The following is a 21,385-nucleotide window of genomic DNA, read 5'->3' on the forward strand; positions in this document are numbered from 1 at the left end:
GCAAATGCAATTTTTTTTTAGCTCTTTATTGAACCCCGAAAGAGAGAAACACAGGAGCCGCCACCCCAGCAGGCCCCGCCTCTTAAAGGCACATGCACGTATCCAATGCTGACACAACTCAACAGTATTTCTGAAGCACTTTAAAACAACCACCGCTGTACACACAGTGCTGTAAATGGGGCAAAAATAAATCATACAGCACAAAAAAACACTTAATGAATAACAAAGACAGCGGAAAGCACAAATATGGTCAAAATTAAAATCCCGTCTCACGCTGAGTCAAAAGTCAAAGAACAGAAATGAGTTTTAAGACAAGTTCTAAAGATGAGTGACCAGCAATGGAAACAATAAGTATTTCTTTTAATAAAGATTTTATGTTTGCAATTTGTTTTTTTTTTTGTGTTGGAATATATTAACAATGTGCATAAAAAAGGGGGTCTTAAGACAAATAAAATTATTTTATGCTCGCAATTAGTTTTTTGTGAAAAGGGGTTTGTTAATACATATAAAACGTGTTTAACCCTTTCAGGGACAGCGGTTACTACAGTGGACAGCTTAACATGTTATCAGGTTACAAGGTGCATGAAAGGGTTCAAGAATGTCAAGAGCGGTACAACTGTAAAAAAAAAAATCAATCTAAAAAGAATCTTATTTATATGGTCTCTATCGATCTTTTACAAATATTGAAATTAAAATAAAGCCAAATTCCCTTTCCTCCGAGTCCGAATGATATTACACTTCAAGTGTTTATGCCTTCAAAAGTGCTTCGCCACATGTATGTGGACTCCCACTGATTGTACATTTATGCTGATTATTATTCATAATGCACTCTAATATGCGCGGGCTGCGGCTGTGGGCGGCTCGTATAATTTTTTTTTCATGAAATCAACAAACCATAAGTGCAGAGGCCGTACAAAAGCTGCTGGGAAAGTGTTAAATGCTGTCATGGGAACCACATGAAGACATCAGGCGCAAATCAACAAGCCTTGACATTAGCTTGCCATTGGAAACGCTGTCAAGAGTGAGATTTTCGAGTGCCTACAGCCCAGAAGCAGCTAACAATGTTAAAAGTGGATAGTTCATCACCTCCCATGCCACTGAATGAATCAGGAAAAGATTGCCCGCCTTTTGTCCTCGCGCAAGCTACCGCAAAGCAATCACTCATACTTTCTCAGATTTTTTTTTTTTTTTTTTTTTTGCTAGGTACTTCTTTTGATTTCAGCCATCCATAGAGCTTCGCTCGCTCGGCCACTCATCATCGATAACCATCAGAGCGGTTCTTAAGTAGCCACCTGATATCATCCGTCACTCTCTGGCCGCGCACTCCATCTTCCCGGCCGCGGGCATCACACAGCGACAAGAGGCTGTTTGTCTCCGCAGCTGGAGTGGAGAGCTTCTTTGCTGTCCTTGTAGATGGGATTGGTCTGGGATCTGTCATCACTACGGAAGCCCCCCCCCCAAAAAAAATTATTTATTTATTTTAAAGACAGGTGGATGTCATGAGGAGGCTCCAAGTACTCCAGAGAACTTGCTAGGATACGCCGCCACAACCACAAAAATCACCTTGAAGAACATTTTTTATTTTTTAAATCCATGATTATCTGAGTGAACTCTGTTTGTAGCTGCTTTTAAATTATGTACTTTTAATTACCAACATATTAAATGAAGCATATTGAGTTACTTTCTGTGTGAACTACAAATCACTGAGTCTATTCTTTTTTTTTTTTAATCACCCCCAGGTACTGCCAAGGTGCTGGTCAAGGGCGACACAAAGTGAAATATTTCTTATTAAGGCCCCTGTATAATACACTCCAATAATTTGGCTTCATTTCTTTGTTAAATAATGACTGTTGTTTTGACAGTATTTAAAAGGTGTGACTTCCTGTGTTGAAAAAAAAGAACTATATATATATATATGTAATATATTGAAATATATTATTTTAAATATATTTATTAATTTATTATTATAGTTATTTTTATTATATATATTATTATATTTATTATATATTAATACATTTAGGGCGGCCCGGTAGTCCAGTGGTTAGCACGTCGGCTTCACAGTGCAGAGGTACCGGGTTCGATTCCAGCTCCGGCCTCCCTGTGTGGAGTTTGCATGTTCTCCTGCGTGGGTTTTCTCCGGGTGCTCCGGTTTCCTCCCACATTCCAAAAATATGCATGGCAGGCTGATTGAACACTCTAAATTGTCCCTAGGTGTGAGTGTGAGTGCGAATGGTTGTTCGTCTCTGTGTGCCCTGCGATTGGCTGGCGACCGATTTAGGGTGTCCCCCGCCTACTGCCCGGAGACAGCTGGGATGGGCTCCAGCACCCCCCGCGACCCTAGTGAGGATCAAGCGGTTAGGAAGATGAATGAATGAATGAATGAATGAATACATTTAAATATATTTATATATTTATTTTATATATATATATATATGTATATATGTAATATATTGAAATATATTATTTATTAATATATTTAGTAATTTATTATTATATTTACTTTTATTATATATATTATTATATTTATTATATAATTTATTAATACATTTAAATATATTAATATGTTTTATTATATATATATATATATATATATATATATATATATATATATATATATATATATAAAGTAGGAAAAAAATTACTAGATTAAATTTTAAAAAATCTAAATCATGAAAAACACAGTATTACTTGAATAAAGCATTATTTTGAAAAATAAAACAGACAATAGCTACAATATTTAAAAAAGCATTCCAAAAAAAAAGTCGCGGATGAGCTGGAGCCTATCGTGGGTGACTTAACACCAAAGTACACCCCGGACTGATCGGCCAGCCAGTTGCACTTATTTGGAATGCGCACATACCGCCATCAAGTTGAATTTCCAACACCTCAGCTCCAAAACGGCATAAAAGTCTGAGAAATGTTCACGCTCATAACTGTCTTGGGATTGAGGTAACTGGAAAGGCTCAATAAGGGCGCTGCTTTTTCTTGCGGCCCGTAAATATGCATGAGTCCGACGATTTGCTATGAAAATGCAAATTCTTCCACACATGTGGAGAAGAGGTCAACGAGGCGAGCGGCGGAGGGGTCACGGTGCGCATTAACTCGCTGTCGCCGGGCAACTTTGACGTGACTTCCATTAATGTTTCGCTGCCGGGGTGCTTTTGACACTTCAAATAGTGGCAATGACTTAAAGCCGCTGTTAATAGGTCAGCGGCGGAGGGGTGTCGGGAGCGCATATGGGAGGGCGGGCCGGTACCTGCCGGAATGCACTTTTATATTCAGCGCGCACACAAAAGACGCGATAAGGGGAACAACAGCACACAAATCGGTGCACTCTTGCACAAAGGTTGCTTTCCTTCCAGCAGCGTAGTCCGCGCGTGTTTGAAACCTTTGAGAACAAAGGAGCAATTTTCCCAAGTCTCAATTTTTACGACAAAAATGTGTTACATTATGCAAAAAAAAGTCACATTTACAAGACAAAAAATTACTCAGTTATGAAATTTAAATCACATTACGGGGACTAAAGTTGCAGAGTATCATCTTATCGTTCAACAACAAAGCCAAAAACTTTCATGAGGAAAAAAATAATAATTTTTTGAGGATTTTTTTTTTTTTAATTTAAAATGACTTCTCTTGATGGCACCAAAACAACCGGACTGACTTAACATAACGTAGCGTCAGAAGATTCCCGTCAGGTATTGCGTGTCACTTACATGGGTCTGGTCTCGGCTCGTTTTTTCCTGCGGTAGATGCACACACTCAAGGCGGCCACGAGCAGCGAGAGGCTGCCGATCGCCACCAAGGACGTCATCAGCACCAGACGGCCCGTGTGGGTCTCGAACCAACTGGCGTCTTCTGCGGATCAGAGTCGTAAGGCGTCAAATCGGCGAAAACCGTTTCACCAATTGGCAGACTTTCTTTTCTTTTCTCATTTTATCAGTGCAATAACAATTTGTAGGGGTGTTTAATACCACTTTTTTTTCCTGGCAGATTCCAGTAGTACTGATGCCCCAAATACATTTTTTTTTTATTGAATTCAACACAATGACAAAAAAGATTTTTTTTTTTAATGCAGATTCACTGATCGTGTCAAACTGCCGCAGTATAGCGCCAACTACTGCAGACGGGCGGAGGGAGTCAATGTCAGACCTTTTTTTTGGCCTAAAGCAGGGGTGTCCAAACTTTTTGCCAAGGGGGCCAGATTTTATGTGGTAAAATGTCGGGGGGCCGACCTTGGCTGACATTCTTTACATTGAACAACAATATTGTTCAACAAATTTTAGTAAGCCAGTCTGTTTCACATTTCCATTTTGATTTTAATTTCAACAATCTTAAGAATTTCTTTTGGTTCATTTGAAACGGGTATATCACATGCAACTGCTTATTCACTTGACTTTTTCTTAAACAGTCTGAGTGCAAATTGATTGATTTGAAACATAAAATGTATCACCATAGTCACAAAACCTTCGACTCGAACAACAGGGAAATGAACAAGCAATACACATATCCACAACTGCAAGGACCATTTGAAATATGACATATCAGTCAATATAAACACGGAGTGATATCTTGTTAACTCGTGAGTGATGCCCTCTAGTGTCTAAATGCTATTACTCATTTAGTGAATGCTATTACTCATTTAGCCACTAGAGGGAAGCAGTACTCTATGAAACATTACTCACCAGTCTACGAGACCTCAGTCAAAGCAACACGTGTTCCATTGCGCCCGACCTGCGGGCCAGACGGCACTGATTTTATGACAGGGGCCGAGGGCCGGATGAAATTCGACCACGGGCCGGATTTGGCCCGCGGGCCGGACTTTGGACATGCCTGGCCTAAAGTATCGATGGCTGGTATCGGCATCCTGCAGGAGCACCCGATACTTAAAAAAAAAGCCTCGATACTATCGATACTATCTCATTAAAATGACAAGTTTACTCGAAAATTATGAGGTTTTAAAGTTATATTGGGACGCATGTGCACAACTGCCAGCAGGAAAATTCGACCAAGGACAGATTTCTTTTTTATGAATTCACCTGGCGCTTTTCCAGCACAAGTAGCAAAATGTGACATTCCGGAGCCGTCCAAGGATGAAAAATCATTATCAGCATCCCCGAGAGATTTCCTGTTTAATTAGCAGAGGCGCTCCGGGGAGAAGCGAGTGGAGACACTTTGGCATAGTGGCGACCTGAGAGTCAATTGCCGCAGTCGTACGATCTCCCCCCCGTAATAAATAACGCACAGTGGCTTCATGACACTTTAAGTGCGTGAGAGAGAACGGCGTTTGAAAAGGGCCGGCGAGTCTCAACGCTGCCGTCCTCTCACAGGTCACTGATAAAGATGATGGAGACAGATGAGGCGCCCTAATTGGATTAGTCGAGAATGTTGTCGTGAAATTAGCGCCGAAAACGAAGACAGTTTGCCTGCTGGGACAAAGACGAAGCGTGGGTCCGGCGGGACGGTGGCCAACACGACCAGCCGCATTTCCAATCGACGTGACTCGGATGACTTTCACGTTTCATTACGCTCGTCTGCGATCGAGCGCCTCGTCCCGGCGGAGGAAGCGGAAACGCAACGCTTGCAACGGAAAACGGATGGAAAATGTGTGCTGCTTCTTCTGGTGTGTGAGCCTTGGCCACCTGGAGGTCATAAAATACATATGGAGTTGACGAAGGCCACAGGATACTCGTGCGTAAGCCGCGGTAATTTCGGTCATTCTTTGCAGAGGATAAAGAACGCATGCCCGTGAGTATTGTTATATTATCTGTCTACGTGTGTTTGTTTGTGTAGAAAACAGCAAGCATCAATGCTAACTGTTAACACGACAGCGGCGTTTTCCGTGGTAAGCTAGCAGGTTATTCCGCCGGCGGCATAGTATGCTTTCGCTTTCTAATTGTGTTTATTTATATTTAGTTGTGACGGTAAACGTGAAGTGAGAGTGGCATGAAACGGCTCGATGACTCTCCTTGGAATGTACTGACATCAGTTTGCATTAAACCACTTTGACCTTTGCGTTCACTCGTGACCCCTCACGGGACGCTCATGCCCAAATCTCCGCAGTTTGTCTCACCGGGCAGAACGACGAGGCTTATGTTGCGCATTTTGCTGAGCGAGGCGCTGGGGTGTTCGACCACGCACGTGTACACGCCACTGTCCGTGGGGCTCACTTTCCTCAGCGTCATCACCGGCGAGGGCAGGATCCAGTCGTTGCCCTGAAGGGAATAGGAACGGAAAGTTCAAGTCGTGCCGGAGTTTGACCGAGAGTGTGCTAGCTTAATGCTAACGTACAACGGGCAAAGCCATACAAGGGCCAATGGAAATTTGCAGAGATTTTCCGCTATTTTTAAAACTTCAAGCAACTGCTGCTTGATCTCAACACCCCCCCCCCTCACACACACACACACAAGGAGCAGCACACACTTGCTCCTCTGTGGGAACATCAACAATTAATAACGGCAAAACGTGCTAAAGGCCCGTAAACTTTACAAACCCCCCAAAATAACTACCTCGACGTCGACTTAGAAGGGGTGTGACGCCGTGAAACGATGGAAACGGTGGGAAAAACTGTGCCCGCCTTGCCGCGAGTCAATAACGTAGATAAGGCCGCCGTCTGCGGGAGAGCGATGCAGCAGCAGCAGCAGCATCAACAACGACGCACGCCCGCGCGATACGAGGCCGTAATGAGATGGCAAGGGAGCAAGGGATGAATCCTGACACGGAAATAGCTTCACTATTACTCGACGGCGCTCCAAAACAAATCAGCGGCCAAACAATTGTGGTGGTGGCGCTAAGGAGCAACACAACAACCCCCGCAAAAAAACAAAAAAAAAAAGACATGACACAATGCAAATGATTTGGCTCCTGGGAGCTGCCACGCCTGCCAAGAAAGAGACCATTTCAATTGGAAGGCATCAGAATTAAGAGGATTGCACCCAACCCCAAAAAAGAAACAAACAAACACGCCAGGTTTGGCCAAAGTAGCATTTTGTATGCAAATCTGGAGGCTGGCAAAGCCATCGCCCCCCCCCCCCTCAATTGTGTCCGTGTCTCACTGTCATTACCACCGGGCTGTTGTTGCGCCCACGCTTTGCTGTCTGTCAAAACGGGATGGGATGCCGCCTCCCCGACGCATACGGGAACACGGCCGAACACCCGCCCCCGTGGCTTGGGTGACCCCCCCCTCGGGTTCATCGCCGCAGAGCTGTCAGTCACGCTGACAGGCGAGCAAGGACGCCGGGAGGTGCGGAACACCTTCAAGGAAGCACAGCCGTCACGCGTCAGCGTCGTAAATGACGGCGGCATTTGAAAGCACAAGAGCAGCCGACAGAGGGGCGACCCGTTCGCAAGCTCGCGGACTCTTTCGGTGCCAACGACGTTTTTTCATGTTCTTTTAAGAATCCAGGTATTCGATTGCAGATACAGCTTAATAGTTTTTTTTTTTAATGATGTGGTCGCGTAAACAATGAGTGAATAATGGAATAATTTTCATTCATTCATTCATTCATCTTCCGAGCCGCTTGATCCTCACTAGGGTCGCGGGGGGTGCTGGAGCCTATCCCAGCTGTCTTCGGGCAGTAGGCGGGGGACACCCTGAATTGGTTGCCAGCCAATCGCAGGGCACACAGAAACAAACAACCATCCACGCCCACACACACACCTAGGGACAATTTAGAGTGTTCAATCAGCCTGCCACGCATGTTTTTGGAATGTGGGAGGAAACCGGAGCACCCGGAGAAAACCCACGCAGGCCCGGGGAGAACATGCAAACTCCACACAGGGAGGCCGGAGCTGGAATCGAACCTCTGCACTGTGAAGCCGCCGTGCTAACCACTGGACTACCGGGCCGCCCGGAATAATTTTACTCTGCTAAATATTTGGTTTAAGATATTTTTTATTTTCATCCATTTTCCATTTTGAGTTCTTATCCCTTCAGTTATAAAATATCGTCGTTCTTCGGAAGGATTCTACAGTTGCTTGAGTATTTTTGGATGCTACTTTAACATTATGCAGTTGGAACACGAACGCTGCTCTTGAATAAACGAAAAAAATAAATAAATGAATCGTTTCCTCGTTTCATTTCAAATTTCAGCCTTTCAACTAAAGTATTACGCTAACTTTTTTGTTATGCATTTATTTGATCTTTTATTTGATGAAAAAGTTATGAGAAGAACTTCTCAAATCTTTTCCAGCACGTGTATAGTCTCGTGTCGAAAAATGCCGCTCCGCATTCACGCCGTAAGTGTAGCACGGCGAAGACTTGAATGATGATCTCGACGCCGCCTTGACTTTTGACCCTCTTCCACGGCGCTTCGCAATCAATACCGCTATTGATTCGACATTTTCTATTGTCTGCCTTGGCCTCTGACATTGACTTTGAAGCTGGCGTGCATCTGCCAATTCATCAAATTTTGCCAGCTTGGCACATTCACTCTCACGCTGTGTCACATTCGTTTCCCTCGAGCGGCAGCTCCTGCGCAGCGCTTGAATAATTCAAGGTTTTCTTTTGCCCGAGAGTCAAAAGAAAGTGTCATTGCAAATCTAAAAGCATTCTTGCTTTGAGATCGACCTCGTTAGAGCCTGATCCCTTCGTTAAATAGGCGTGCCTCACTTGGCATCAGCTGAGCCCGATGACGGCAAAAAGAAACTGTTTGACAGTGGAGGACGGAGCAAGACAAAACCATGACATTGCACATATAGCCACTAGGGGGTGCTCAAGCACGTACCCTTTTGCCCTGAAGGAAAAAAAAGAGGACTTTTTTTTCCCTTCAGGGCAAAAGGGCACGTGCTTGAGCACCCCCTGGTGGCTATGAAGGAAAAATGCTCTTTTTTTCCCTTCTAATTCAACATTTCAACAAATATGATTGATTTCTTAATTCCACTCTGTAATGAATAAGCAGTTGTTCACCTGCATGACCAGAACAAATTTCAAAAAAAGTTCATGAGAAAAAAAAACTGCATGGTTCAAGGCTCACCTCCTTGTACCAACGATAGTCGGGCTCTTCCGAGCAGCTGGCCGAGCACTTGAGCGTCACGTCGTCTCCTTTCTGTACACGAATCTCCTGTGACAGACCCAGGAAGCTGCTGTAGCCCTCTCTGGAAAGGTACACCTGTCCCAAGTCTACAATCAAGCATATTTTCATGAGATAAAATAGCAGACCAGAATTTTGTACTTTGTAAAAACATACAATTGAATCCGTTACTTTGAAGGGTTAAAGCACAGCAACGTTGATGGGAATTCGCGCGGGCATTAAAATAGTGGACTGAAATAAATTTTTTAATAAAATTTTTTAAAAAGAGTTACGCTTTTTGTATGTTTCATTGGGCAGTAAACGTCAACAACTTGGACAACTTAAACAACTGGAAGCGTCTCTTTCGATGAATTGTTCACCATTTGCCAAACCGCCGCTTTGTGGTGCAATCACTTGAGTCTTGCATTTTAAGTCAAAGCAAAAAAATAATAAAATCTTCTGAACTGGCGGATTGGATCTGGTACACCACAGAAGTGGCCGGTTTCTTTTTTTTTTTTTTTTGACAATCTGCACGGCTACCATTTTCGATCAATTGCGGTGTCGCATCTTTGCTTGTGCGAAACACATTGAGTTGCCTTGTGGATGCAATGTGCCTTTTTTTCCAGTTCATCAAAGCAATTTTAATATCACACACATACTCCCCAAGAAAATATCAAATGCAGTTTCGAAATGCCAATTTAATTTCTTAAGGCAGGAAAAAAAAATCCTAAACTGCCTGTCCCTATGTTGAAAAGTATTTGCCCCCCTACACGCCTCTGTTAAATCACAAAGTAAATCTGAATGGCTAAAAAAAAACAACAAAAATAAAAATACGGTTTGGGAATGGCCAAGTAAAAGTCTGCATTTGAAGGGGCAGTTCAAGCCAGCATTCAGAAAAAAACATTTTGTATTTCCTTAGGTTGTCTCTGTGTGATATGAGAATTGGTTTGATGAAGTGAAACCTTTGTGTGTGAACAATACGCAAAACACACAGAAATCAGGAAGGGGCCAAATAATTTTTCAAGGCACTGCAGGTTACATTTAACAACTAGAAGAGGATCTCTAGACCTAAACTTTTTTTTTTTCGGTGCCGTATTTCGAGAATGATAAACTCAAGTAAGAAAGCCTCAATGTGGAGTCATCAATAATGATAGCGCAGTAATGGACCTATTGAGAAGAAGTATTGTGAATAATGACTCTTTTTTTTTCTTTCAGCTCAATAGAAGTCCTTCGTCCTCACTGTCCTCTCGCTGCTGTCTAATCTCAACTTCTTATTGATCTCCTTCCCCCCCACCCGTGAGGCCGAGAAGGCTATCGCGCAGTGCCGCCGGTCGATTGGACGCCGCATAGGAGATAGAGGACGCCGATAGTCCGAGCGGCCGTGCAATGGATGCTGTGGAAAGCAAAGCGCACTGATAAATTTTGGCTCCCGCTGAGGAGCCCAAGAGTTTAAATCTGCAAAACAAAGGAGCGCCAATCGTGCCGCTGTCTGTCGGTGCAGTGCAAGGATATTTCTTTGGTTATTAACTATGAATGTGTTCCCTGTGTCCCTCGCTCAGCAGAGAGCCACATGACTGCAAGTGATAGTGATGATAGTAAGACCGATATAAATACATTTCAAATGACGCTGCAATATTATGTATGACATCAATTAGGCAAAAACTAATGACATTTTCACTCTAATTATACTAAGATGCCGTTTCAATTCGTTTTCAATTCCAAAATCAACTGCGATAGGCTCTGGTAACTATGCATGGGAATTTCCATTTGAAAATTCAAGATGCAGCAGCAGCACTCACAGTTCACTTTTAAGGACAGCGTCTTGGAGACGTTGTTCGGCGCGCTCAATGCGCCGTCATCCGACACGCAACGAAAGAGCCCCTCAAAAAACGAGGCAACGTGGGAAACATGCAACACCATCTTGTCATCCACTTGCTCCACATTCATATTGTAGAAGCACCAAGAGGCCGGCCACACCGAGTGCCACATTTGGAGCATCTGCGCAGATAACAGATGAGAAAAACATGAAATAAAACAAAATTCAATGATAGTAAACGAGAGCTATACGGACACAGTGTCCTCTTGTAGGGCAAAGCTGTAAAGTGAATCAGAAATAAAACCAGCAATTAATAAAAAGCCAACTAAAAAGGTTTGTAATAGGGGTTTTCAAGATTCAAGTCGTCATCTTTTATTTGCTTTGACTTGTGAGTGCAGACTTGAGACAGTCCTAGCACTGTATTAGTGGCAGAAAACTCAATTCACATTACATCACCACAAGTTTGCAATTTCCAACAAAAGATTTTTCAAGTGGTGCAATGCCATTCCGAATTTAAATTTAACGTCAAATTAACAATACAATAAAGACAATTACACCTCGTGTGTACCTTTAAACAGAAAACGATATTTAGAATGCCCCGCTAGCTTTGTTAACATGAACAGAAAATGCCACTGACATGCTATTGTTAGCATTGATATTCGCGATTTTAGAACCCTTTTATTAATAAATATATGAACATAAGCTGTTCAAAAACATTTAGACGGACAATATAAAAATAAGCCCATGCGAATATTCGTTAACCTCGGCGAAAATTAAGAACATTACAGCAACATTCTGAGTACAGTAGGAGAAGATGTCTACTCTTCTTTGTTTACCTTTGTAATGCTGTAACATACAATACTACCTCCTGCTGGCCAAGGTGGGAGCAACACACTGAATTGGATAGCATTTAATCATGATATACAGTACAGTACATTCCATTTAATGAAGTTGTTCCTTTACACATTTATAAAATACAATCTGATAGAGGTGATGTTTTTCCATATTAAAGAAATATTTATATGTTGGGGCAGGAAAAGATGAATGGCATTTTCATTCCTTTCGATGTGGAAAGATGATTTGAGATTTGAGCATGGTCACAAAACAAATTCAAGTCACATCTCAAGGCAGCACTTTTGCTTGACAAGGAGGCCTGAGGAGCACTTCAAACAGCATGTGGCCCAAACTGCTCACCTGGGAGAAGCTTTCAAATCTTACATGACTGATGTTGTACTCATTTTGTGTGTACAGGCACTCCAGCGTCACACTTTCACCTTCCATAACGCTCTGGTTTGGGCCTCGAATAAGCAAGTCACCTGGATACAAAGAAAAAACAAATGATTCTGAAATTCCACAATATTTTCCATGTCAACTACTGCACCTGAGGGGGGGGGGGGGGGGGGAATTCTAATGGTGACGTAGCAAAACAGTTTCTTCACAACTAGGCCTTGTTGCAAAATATATCTTGTGTAGCCATAACGATACGTTTTACTGTACTTATAAAACAAAGCTGGATTTTCACCTGACGTGGGGGAACATTAATTTCTTAGTACTTGTTTAACAAGAAAATATTCAAATAGAAGAATTACTCAAAATTTTGAAGAACAAATCAATAATTACCATCCACTAGGGAGGCCATTCCAAGGTAAAAAGCGACAAAGAATAAATCCATTGCTTTAAATCCAATTCACCGATTGTTTGCAAATACGTGTACCACATAAATTGGCCTGGGTGTTATTTGAAAACAAAACTATCTAGCTCGTGTTTACAGAAAGCCGGAGCGGGTGTGGCTTACCAATGTGGGCTGACCAGTCAAACCCGTTTCAACTCTTGGCTCAATCCGGTTATTTTATATAGTCACCTCATATGTTTACTTGGCGTGACATGTAAGCGTTCCACCTGGAGCTTTGTACTTGCACTTTTATTTTTGTGTGAGTTTGCTGGATACTTGAAACGTCCTGACGTTATGCAGCTTTCGGTCCTCGTCAAAGCTATTTGAGCTTTGAATCACCTGGCAAGTAACCAAGGGCAAACGCTTTGTTACTGCATTTAACCACATTTGTAAAGTTCACCCAACCATCCATTTTATATCTGCTTATCCAGGGTCGGGCTAAGGGGGGGAATAGCTTTAGGAGGGTAGCCCAGACTTGCTTCTCCTCAGTCACTTGTTCCAGGAAGATTCCAAGACGGTCCCAGGCCAGTTGGGAAACATAGTCTCTGCAAACAAACAATCCAAACGAAACCTCAAGGCGTCCTATAAACTAGAAATGCATTTGATGATTCATCACAAAACAAAAGCAGCGCTTTCTGGGTAACATGAGCAACTAACACGGCCGAGATATCGTTGTACATCACACCATCTACAGTCAGTCATGCATTCAATAAACTGCACACATATACAAATTTTGCCCAAAACACACCCTCACAATGGCTGGCCCGGTAGGCCAGTGGTTAGCACGTCGGCTTCACAGTGCAGAGGTTCAATTCCAGCTCCGGCCTCCCTGTGTGGAGTTTGCATGTCCTGCGTGGGTTTTGTCCGGGTGCTCCGGTTTCCTCCCACATTCTAAAAACATGCGTGGCAGGCTGATTGAACACTCCAAATTGTCCCTAGGTGTGAGTGTGAGTGCTAATTGTTGTTCATTTCTGTGTGCCCTGCGATTGGCTGGCAACCGATTCAGGGTGTCCACCGCCTACTGCCCGAAGACAGCTGGGATAGGCTCCAGCACCCCCTGCGACCCTAGTGAGGATCTAGCGCCTCGGAAGATGCCACCCTCATAATATAAGCAGAAACACATTAAAGTGAAAATCAGTGTTTAGATTTAAAATTGTGAAGGATTAAAACATTTTGAGGCAAAATGACATTAGCCATACGTGATAATTGTTCGCTGTGAGATTGGCTGTTCATTCGCGAATCAGTGAAAGTGATAGAAGCAAACTATAAAATTTAAAAAAAACAGTTTCCTGGAAGCCAGACTAAAGCCTGTTTTTTATGAACGCCTTAGCCTACGACTTTACAATATCGAAGTCATGATTGTAGTACATTGCCAGGTAAGTATTATTTATGTGTTACTTGTTGTCAAACGTGGGAAACCCATCAATCGCCAATCAATTGATGGCCGGAATGCATCAACTGTTCAAACTGCCGATTAATTGTACTTACTTGTAATGACGCAAAATGTCCAACATGCAGCGCAAGAGGGAAGCGAGATTCTACCGGAAGGAGACGCCTGAAACCGGATGTAGTGCGGTTCAAAAAAACAACCATCTCGCTCTCTTTTTTTTTGCTCGTGACTTCGGAGTAGCGCCGAGACGTGTGTCTTCAATTGTGTATTTATCTCACAATCTTCCCGTTATAGTGGAACCTAAACATGGACAGAAGATCTCTGCGTAGTTGGTAAGAGGATTAATTGGACGAGCTGCTTGAAACCGTGTTGAAAAGGCACCGAAGCTAACGTTAGCTTCGTCCGCTACGGTCAATGCTATACGGCTGCTATTGTTTTTAGCATAACACGCCGTCACTTTTGCGCGTTCATCGCAAAACCTTAATTTGAAATCATTTTTTAGTTAGTTTTTTTTTTTTACAATTGCCTTTAAGGCTATTGTTGCGTGGGACGCTGTACCTGCTTTTGTCGCGACGAGTCGTGCAAACATATTGCAATAACTGAAGAATGACATTTCGGTACAAAATGCGTTTGGATGCTTGAAGAGCGTTGGAATTATCGATGAAATGTGGACCGTGTTACTTGGAATGGCTTGTAAAGGTCAATAAATTTTGAAGGAAGAGCAATAAATAATAAAATAATGTCCGACTGAATTAGGTAACTTTCAGTCAAGAAGCATGGAAGCTGTAATATAATCACAGCATGGAAGCTGTAATATAATCACAGTAATATTTTAAATATTGAATGACGTGAATCACTCGAGAAATGTCGAAAAGAATCGTAAGCGTCCCTAATATTGTGAAGCTGACACACTTTTCCCCTTGCATTGTGCAGATATATGGACGTGGTTCCACTTTGCACATAATCCAATCCGTCGTCTTTGCTCTGAAAGTGACCCGGCACTCAAACGTTGCACATCCTGCCAATCGTCTCGAGGGTGCTGGTATGGCCAACAGCACCGCGACGGCAGTAAAGGTTATGGGAGCACCCGGTCCTGCGGGCAGAAGCAGCCCCGAAGGATCTCAGGTGGGTTGATGCAAGCACGGGCACACTCTTCCGCGTCGAATGACGAAAGTTGACGGAATTGGAGAGAAATGAAAAAAATTAACTACATTTGGTGACACCATTGAGCCTCGCATACGTGATCAAATGCATAAGCAGGAAGTAACATTTGCAGGCACTATTTGTCATGATCAATTTCAGGTGCTGAGCAAGAAGAAGCTTCAAGACCTGGTGAGAGAAATCGACCCCAACGAGCAGCTGGACGAGGACGTCGAGGAGGTCCGTGCCTGTCTTGTCTTGACGCTTCCCCATGTTGTGCCCCCCCCACCCCTATCAAGCGCCATATAAAGTGTAATTCGGAAACGCCTCTCTGCAGATGCTGCTGCAGATCGCCGACGACTTCATCGAGAGCGTGGTGACGGCCGCTTGTCAGCTGGCACGCCATCGCAAATCCAACAGCTTGGAGGTCAAAGACGTCCAGTTGCATCTCGGTGAGCTTTTCTTCAACAAATACTTTTAGATTTTACAATAATACAAGGATTTGTTTTTTTTTTTTAAATCAGCATTTGGTTAAATTGTAAATTGCTATTGTTTTTTTTTTTGGTGGGGGTGGGGGGGTTTGGCAGAACGTCAATGGAACATGTGGATCCCAGGTTACGGGTCGGATGAGATCCGGCCCTTTAAGAAGGCTTGCACCACAGAGGCTCACAAACAGGTTACCCACATAAGTCATAGTCCTTCCTGTTTATTATCTTTATTGTAGCAAAGCTCATTATTGTTTTTTTTTTTATTCTAGAGGATGGCCCTGATCCGCAAGACGACCAAAAAGTAGCAAGCCTCCATCATTCTTGTCAAGCCCGCCACCTTGTATTTCTTTCTTCTTTTTTTTTTTTTTTGAGAGAGGGTTGTCCTCAAAAAAAAATCATGAGTTGGTGAAAGGACATTTGTTGACATTAATATTTCATTGTCATGTCTTCCTAATTTTGGAGTATATTATCATCACGTACTAGTGTACTAATTTGGTTTTGTTTTTCCTCCTGTTTTGTGTACACATTCAGCTGTTTATGTCAATAAATGTAGTCACCTGTTTGGATTGTGACAACTGCTGTTTCATTATAAACGGGGAACATTTGTGAGATGTATTTGACGAACGTCCAACTCGTTAACCCTCATATTATGTTGAAAAAAAATCACATTGATTATGTTGCGGGTCATTTTGACCCGCACTGTAAAAATCCACACAAAATAGTCAAAAAACAGGTTACGCCAGTAACAACTTTGTTTAAGATGATGTAAACATTCAGATAAGAGACAACAGATTTTTAATCCCAAAAGTATATTTAAACAAAAAATATGTACTGGGAATTTTTCCACAGGGATAACCATCAAACAAGGTCAAGAATAATTTTGCAACACTCAACATCAAGTCATACCTAAACTTAAAGTGCAGGATTTTCCGGACCCTTATTTATTTTGTCAATATACCTTCAAAGGATCATCTAAACTTGTAAAGACAAAGCGGTTGCATTTTTAAAAAATTGTTTAAAGTACTGTTATTTTTTTAAATTACGATGTTCTGTCTCAGAGGTCAGGATGATGACTATATGTCATTGTACACCGAAATGACAATAAAATGACAAAAATAGTGGCCCGGTAGTCCAGTGGTTAGCACGTTGGCTTCACAGTGCAGAGGTATCGGGTTCGATTCCAGCTCCGGCCTCCCTGTGTGGAGTTTGCATGTTCTCCCCGGGCCTGCGTGGGTTTTCTCCGGGTGCTCCGGTTTCCTCCCACATTCCATTGAACACTCTAAATTGTCCCTAGGTGTGAGTGCGAATGGTTGTTCGTTTCTGTGTGCCCTGCGATTGGCTGGCAACCGATTCAGGGTGTCCCCCACCTACTGCCCGAAGACAGCTGGGATAGGCTCCAGCACCCCCGGCGACCCTAGTGAGGATCAAGCGGCTCGGAAGATGAATGAATGAATGACAAAAATAAGGCACACATTGATTCAGTAGACCTTTTACTCAAGAGTGCTCATGCAATGTTAAAAAAAAAAAAACACCTTCAACGTTCACAAATCAGCACAATAAGAGGCCTATTTGAAGGTCATCAAATTTCCAGCACACGAATGTTAATTTCTTTGAAGACGCCCAACTTGGCGGTCATCTAAATGAGAAGACTAGAAAGCCTCACAGCACAAGTAAAAATACTCGACTAATGTACATCACAGGACTTAATCCATGGTCCGAATGACTTTTCGGGCTGTAGAGTGCCATTTAATAACTTTGCTCGCCCTTTAGTTACACCGGAGGCTCATTCGTCACGGCGAGCGCGACACTAATTGCCTTGATGACTTCGCGACACTGCTCGGCAACGACATCCAAAAGCGCCCCGCGGCGTTCTTCGAGTAACTGTCAACGTTGGCCGGGTGAAAACAAATTTGCTCACTCTCCTCCTCCTCCTCGAATGCTGAGCAATTTGTGCAGATGCGGCAGAAGCTCGGACATAGAAGCAAAAAAAAAAAAAAAAAACACTTCAACAGCACATTTTTTTTTACGTTTCTTATTGTGAAACACGGGCGGCCCGGTAGTCCAGTGGTTAGCACGTCGGCTTCACAGTGCAGAGGTACCGGGTTCGATTCCAGCTCCGGCCTCCCTGTGTGGAGTTTGCATGTTCTCCCCGGGCCTGCGTGGGATTTCTCCGGGTGCTCCGGTTTCCTCCCACATTCCAAAAACATGCGTGGCAGGCTGATTGGACGCTCTAAATTGTCCCTAGGTGTGAGTGTGAGTGCGACTGGTTGTTCGTCTCTGTGTGCCCTGCGATTGGCTGGCAACCGATTCAGGGTGTCCCCCGCCTACTGCCCGAAGACAGCTGGGATAGGCTCCAGCACCCCCCACGACCCTAGTGAGGATGAAGCGGCTCGGAAGATGAATGAATGAATGAATGAATATTGTGAACCACGATGGTTTTAGTTTCATGATTTTTTTTTTCCCCGTTTGGTACGTGGTCGAATCGAATACTTTTAAGCGGTTTTAGAACTCAAGTTCGTTAATTAGGTAAAAAAAAATATATATATATTTACATTTTAAGCTCCTTACAGACATCGGTTTCCAACAATCACTCAAAGCACACGTCTGTCGTCGTACTGAAGAATGATCTAAGGGAGCCAGCACAGTGTCACAGATTGACAGGAATACACGAGGCAACCTTTTTTTTTTATGGTTACGATTCGAAAAATGACAACACACCCCATGAAAATCTCATCCCATTCATCCTATGGGGGTTGCCATTCTGCGAGCCTAGGCCGGGCTCGGAGTCAAAAACGGGGACGCCGGTGCTACGTGCAGGTAGGTCGCGTCGAGCCGCATTAAACGTGTTTTCTCTAACCTCGAAATTGAACCTCAACCAGTCACTAAGCGGATTCTCAACCCCTTCGCCTTCTATGGACAGACCATAAACCAGGCATGTCCAAATCCGGCCCGCGGTCGAATTTCATCCGGCCCTCGGCCCCCGTCATAAAATCAGTGCCGTCTGGCCCGCAGGTTGGGCGTAATGGAACACGTGTTGCATTGACTGAGGTCTCGTAGACTGGTGAGTGATGTTTCATAGAGAACTGCTTCCCTCTAGTGGCTAAATGAGTAATAGCATTCACTAAATGAGTACAGGTAATAGCATTTAGACACTAGAGGGCATCACTCACGAGTTAACAAGACATCACTCCGTGTTTATATTGACTGATATGTCATATTTCAAATTCCTGTTTCAAATGAACCAAAAGAAATTCTTAAGATTGTTGAACTTAAAATAAAAATGGAAACGTGAAACAGACTGGCTTACTAAAATTTGTTGAACAATATTGTTGTTCAATGTAAAGAATGTCAGCCAAGGTCGGCCCCCCGACATTTTACCACATAAAATCTGGCCCCCTTGGCAAAAAGTTTGGACACCCCTGCCATAAACCTAAATACGAAAATGGCTGTTTCAACTACTACTAACTTCTAACCACATTGAGGCCAATCCCGATCTGCGGGCCGCAATCACGTTCATGTTGCCCGCCAATTACAACAAGTTCGTCCAGAGAAACGCTGAGTTGCACCTTTCATGTTTATTTTAATATGTTTCTGCGTCAGTCCATCAAAAAAATTGTTTGAAGTGTAAGCGGTCGATGGTGTAAACAAAGTTTGCGGGACCTTGGCTTGAACCACTCTAGTCACAGCATTTCTTTTTGTTCTTTCGGGCCAGGCTGCTCCTGCGTCCCTGCAGAGCGAGCGGCGCAGCGCACTTGACTCCATCCCAGCCCTCGTGCAGATCCACCTCCCCGCTCGCCAGTCCCTTGTAAATCCGGCGGGCCAGCAGCTCGAAGGTCTCCTTGACGTTGTGGCCCGTCTTGGCCGAGGCCTCCACGTAGGGTATGCCCATGACGGCGGCCATCTTCTCTGCCTCGTCGCGGCTCACCGCCCGCTTGGCTTGGCCGTCACAATCGCTCTTGTGGCCCGCCAGGACAAACAGGACCCGGTGGGGCAGCACATGCTCGCACACCTCGGCGTGCCAGTCCCGGATGTGCTCGAAGGACGCGCGGTTGGTCAGGTCAAAGACCAGAAGGCCTCCCACCGAGTTGCGGTAGTAGGAGCGCGTCACCGACCTGAAAGAGTCCCGACGTCGGGCATGTTACGAATGTTCTTACTCAAAAAAACAATCACGGTTGGACGTATGTTCTCCAAGCGGCCATTTCACAGTGGAGAAGAACTTTTCCAGGTCGAGTTGCTAGCGCGCGACGACGAGCACGCCACATTAAATAAGAATTAAAGTATAGCAATTGATTCGGCATGATTAAAGTCGGCCATAACCACTCCCACATCGGCGCAGACCTTCCTCTCTCGGTTTTGCCGGCTCGCACACAACTACGAATAACCTGGCAGCACGCCGTCACACTGTACAGGTCCATGAAAAGAAAAAAAAAATCACCTAATTTGTTACGTGATTGTTCGTTAAATGTGTCGTTATGTTATGTGTTGTGTTTATTATTTTACTTTATGTTAACTGTTTTGTTAAGCGCTTTGTTACAGCTGCCGCTGTTGTGAAAGCGCTATAAAAATCAGCATGTCTTGTATTGTATTGTGTTGCTCTTTTAAAAACAAATAATAGAAATGAGGAAAATGTTAAGAATTGTGTTAATAATAATAATAATAATAATAATAATAATGTGGTCATTCAGCCACTCCTACCCAAAAGTTGTAAAAATATCACGGTTAAGGGTAAAGTATGAGCCTTAATGGAGACTTCTTCTAACTTTTTCTTTTCTGATTGATATAAAAATGATTTAGTAGATATAAACACATAACGGGGTAGGACTAGATAAGTTTTTTACTTCATCCTACTCCCTTGAACATAATAACTGTGTTGAATGAAGACTGATTTCTTTCTTTTTACTTTTTTTATCTACCTTATTTTCTGTCAAATTATTACTGTATATGTTTTATGTTCAATAAACAAAGAAACAAACTCATTAACAAAAAAAAATGTGGAGGGTCTTGCGTTGCAAATCAAATCATCAACAATCTCAACATAAAACAGAAGTAGAAGAATAGCAACGATTGTGCTTTGTATGTAGCGATGGCTGTTTGAAAGTGCTCTATAAATACTGTTGACTTGACTTGACAAGCATTTTAATCTAGGGAATTTCTTTTCCGATTCTATGTACGACATAAAACATTCAAATGCGAGCGGGCTTTCTTGTCACGACATATTCGAACGTGCGTCTGGATCGTCACAATAACCGACGTTCTTCTAGCCTGGAGCGTACCGCACTTCAAAGTCAAAAGTCTCACCTGAAGCGCTCCTGTCCGGCAGTGTCCCAGAACTGCAACTTGATCCGAACGCCGGGTTCCACCTCCATAAAGTGAACGTAGAAGTCCACCCCCACCGTCTCATCGATGGCCTCGAGAAACTGGTCCTCCGTGAAGCGTTTGAGCAGCGACGACTTGCCCACCGTCGAGTCGCCCAACATGATGATGCGGAACTGGTACTGCCACAGGCTGGGGTCCATACTCGCAAGACGGGCGAGGTGGGGAAGTCAAAGCCTATTTAATTAACCACCATATTTCAGGACAACTTGTGGCTTACATTTCATTTTCAAGCCGACACGGACGCGTTTACTTCCATGAAGGGTTTGGCCAAGTTGCTTACATTTGCTTGTTCACACACGAGAACGGCGTTGAAGGCGTGACGTGACGTCACAACTGGGCGTGGCGCACACGTGGGAAGTTTGTGTTCACTCCGGGGCCACTTTCATTCGGTACAGATTCGCGATGTTTTTGCGGTATGCAGTTTTTAAAAAACGCAAACACAACGACAGCACCGAGCAACTGATTTATTTTCAAGTCGCCCTGACAAATTAGTTT

At 43.4% G+C, this 21,385-nt stretch overlaps 3 protein-coding genes across 4 annotated transcripts; 1 reads left to right on the plus strand and 2 right to left on the minus strand.

The window, feature by feature from the left end:
- Window positions 1–343: 343 nt before the first annotated feature.
- Window positions 344–12,619, minus strand: si:ch211-79k12.1 (uncharacterized protein LOC568891 homolog). Of its 2 annotated transcripts, XM_052065279.1 has the most exons (7): window positions 12,445–12,619; window positions 12,019–12,140; window positions 10,808–11,006; window positions 8,973–9,118; window positions 6,071–6,212; window positions 3,714–3,855; window positions 344–1,440 (listed from the first exon to the last, which is right to left on the minus strand). In XM_052065279.1, exons 1-7 carry the CDS (start codon window positions 12,494–12,496, stop codon window positions 1,347–1,349), a joined length of 897 nt encoding a protein of 298 aa, XP_051921239.1. In that variant the 5' UTR covers window positions 12,497–12,619; the 3' UTR covers window positions 344–1,346. The 2 variants fall into 2 exon arrangements, with proteins under 2 accessions (XP_051921239.1, XP_051921240.1); XM_052065280.1 differs by lacking the exons at window positions 344–1,440; window positions 3,714–3,855 and adding an exon at window positions 4,832–5,639.
- Window positions 12,620–14,047: 1,428 nt separating this feature from the next.
- LOC127600659 (transcription initiation factor TFIID subunit 12) lies at window positions 14,048–16,076 on the plus strand. Its single transcript, XM_052065380.1, has 6 exons — window positions 14,048–14,218; window positions 14,820–15,011; window positions 15,189–15,266; window positions 15,364–15,478; window positions 15,614–15,702; window positions 15,784–16,076. The coding sequence occupies exons 2-6, from the start codon at window positions 14,931–14,933 to the stop codon at window positions 15,817–15,819; spliced, it is 399 nt and encodes a 132-aa protein (XP_051921340.1). The 5' UTR covers window positions 14,048–14,218; window positions 14,820–14,930; the 3' UTR covers window positions 15,820–16,076.
- Window positions 16,077–18,674: 2,598 nt separating this feature from the next.
- Window positions 18,675–21,202, minus strand: LOC127600631 (ras-related protein Rab-39B-like). The gene is made up of 2 exons (XM_052065327.1): window positions 20,813–21,202; window positions 18,675–19,626 (listed from the first exon to the last, which is right to left on the minus strand). The coding sequence occupies exons 1-2, from the start codon at window positions 21,028–21,030 to the stop codon at window positions 19,191–19,193; spliced, it is 654 nt and encodes a 217-aa protein (XP_051921287.1). The 5' UTR covers window positions 21,031–21,202; the 3' UTR covers window positions 18,675–19,190.
- Window positions 21,203–21,385: the final 183 nt, after the last annotated feature.

Source organism: Hippocampus zosterae, chromosome 5, assembly GCF_025434085.1.
Source record: "Hippocampus zosterae strain Florida chromosome 5, ASM2543408v3, whole genome shotgun sequence".
NCBI lineage: Eukaryota > Metazoa > Chordata > Actinopteri > Syngnathiformes > Syngnathidae > Hippocampus > Hippocampus zosterae.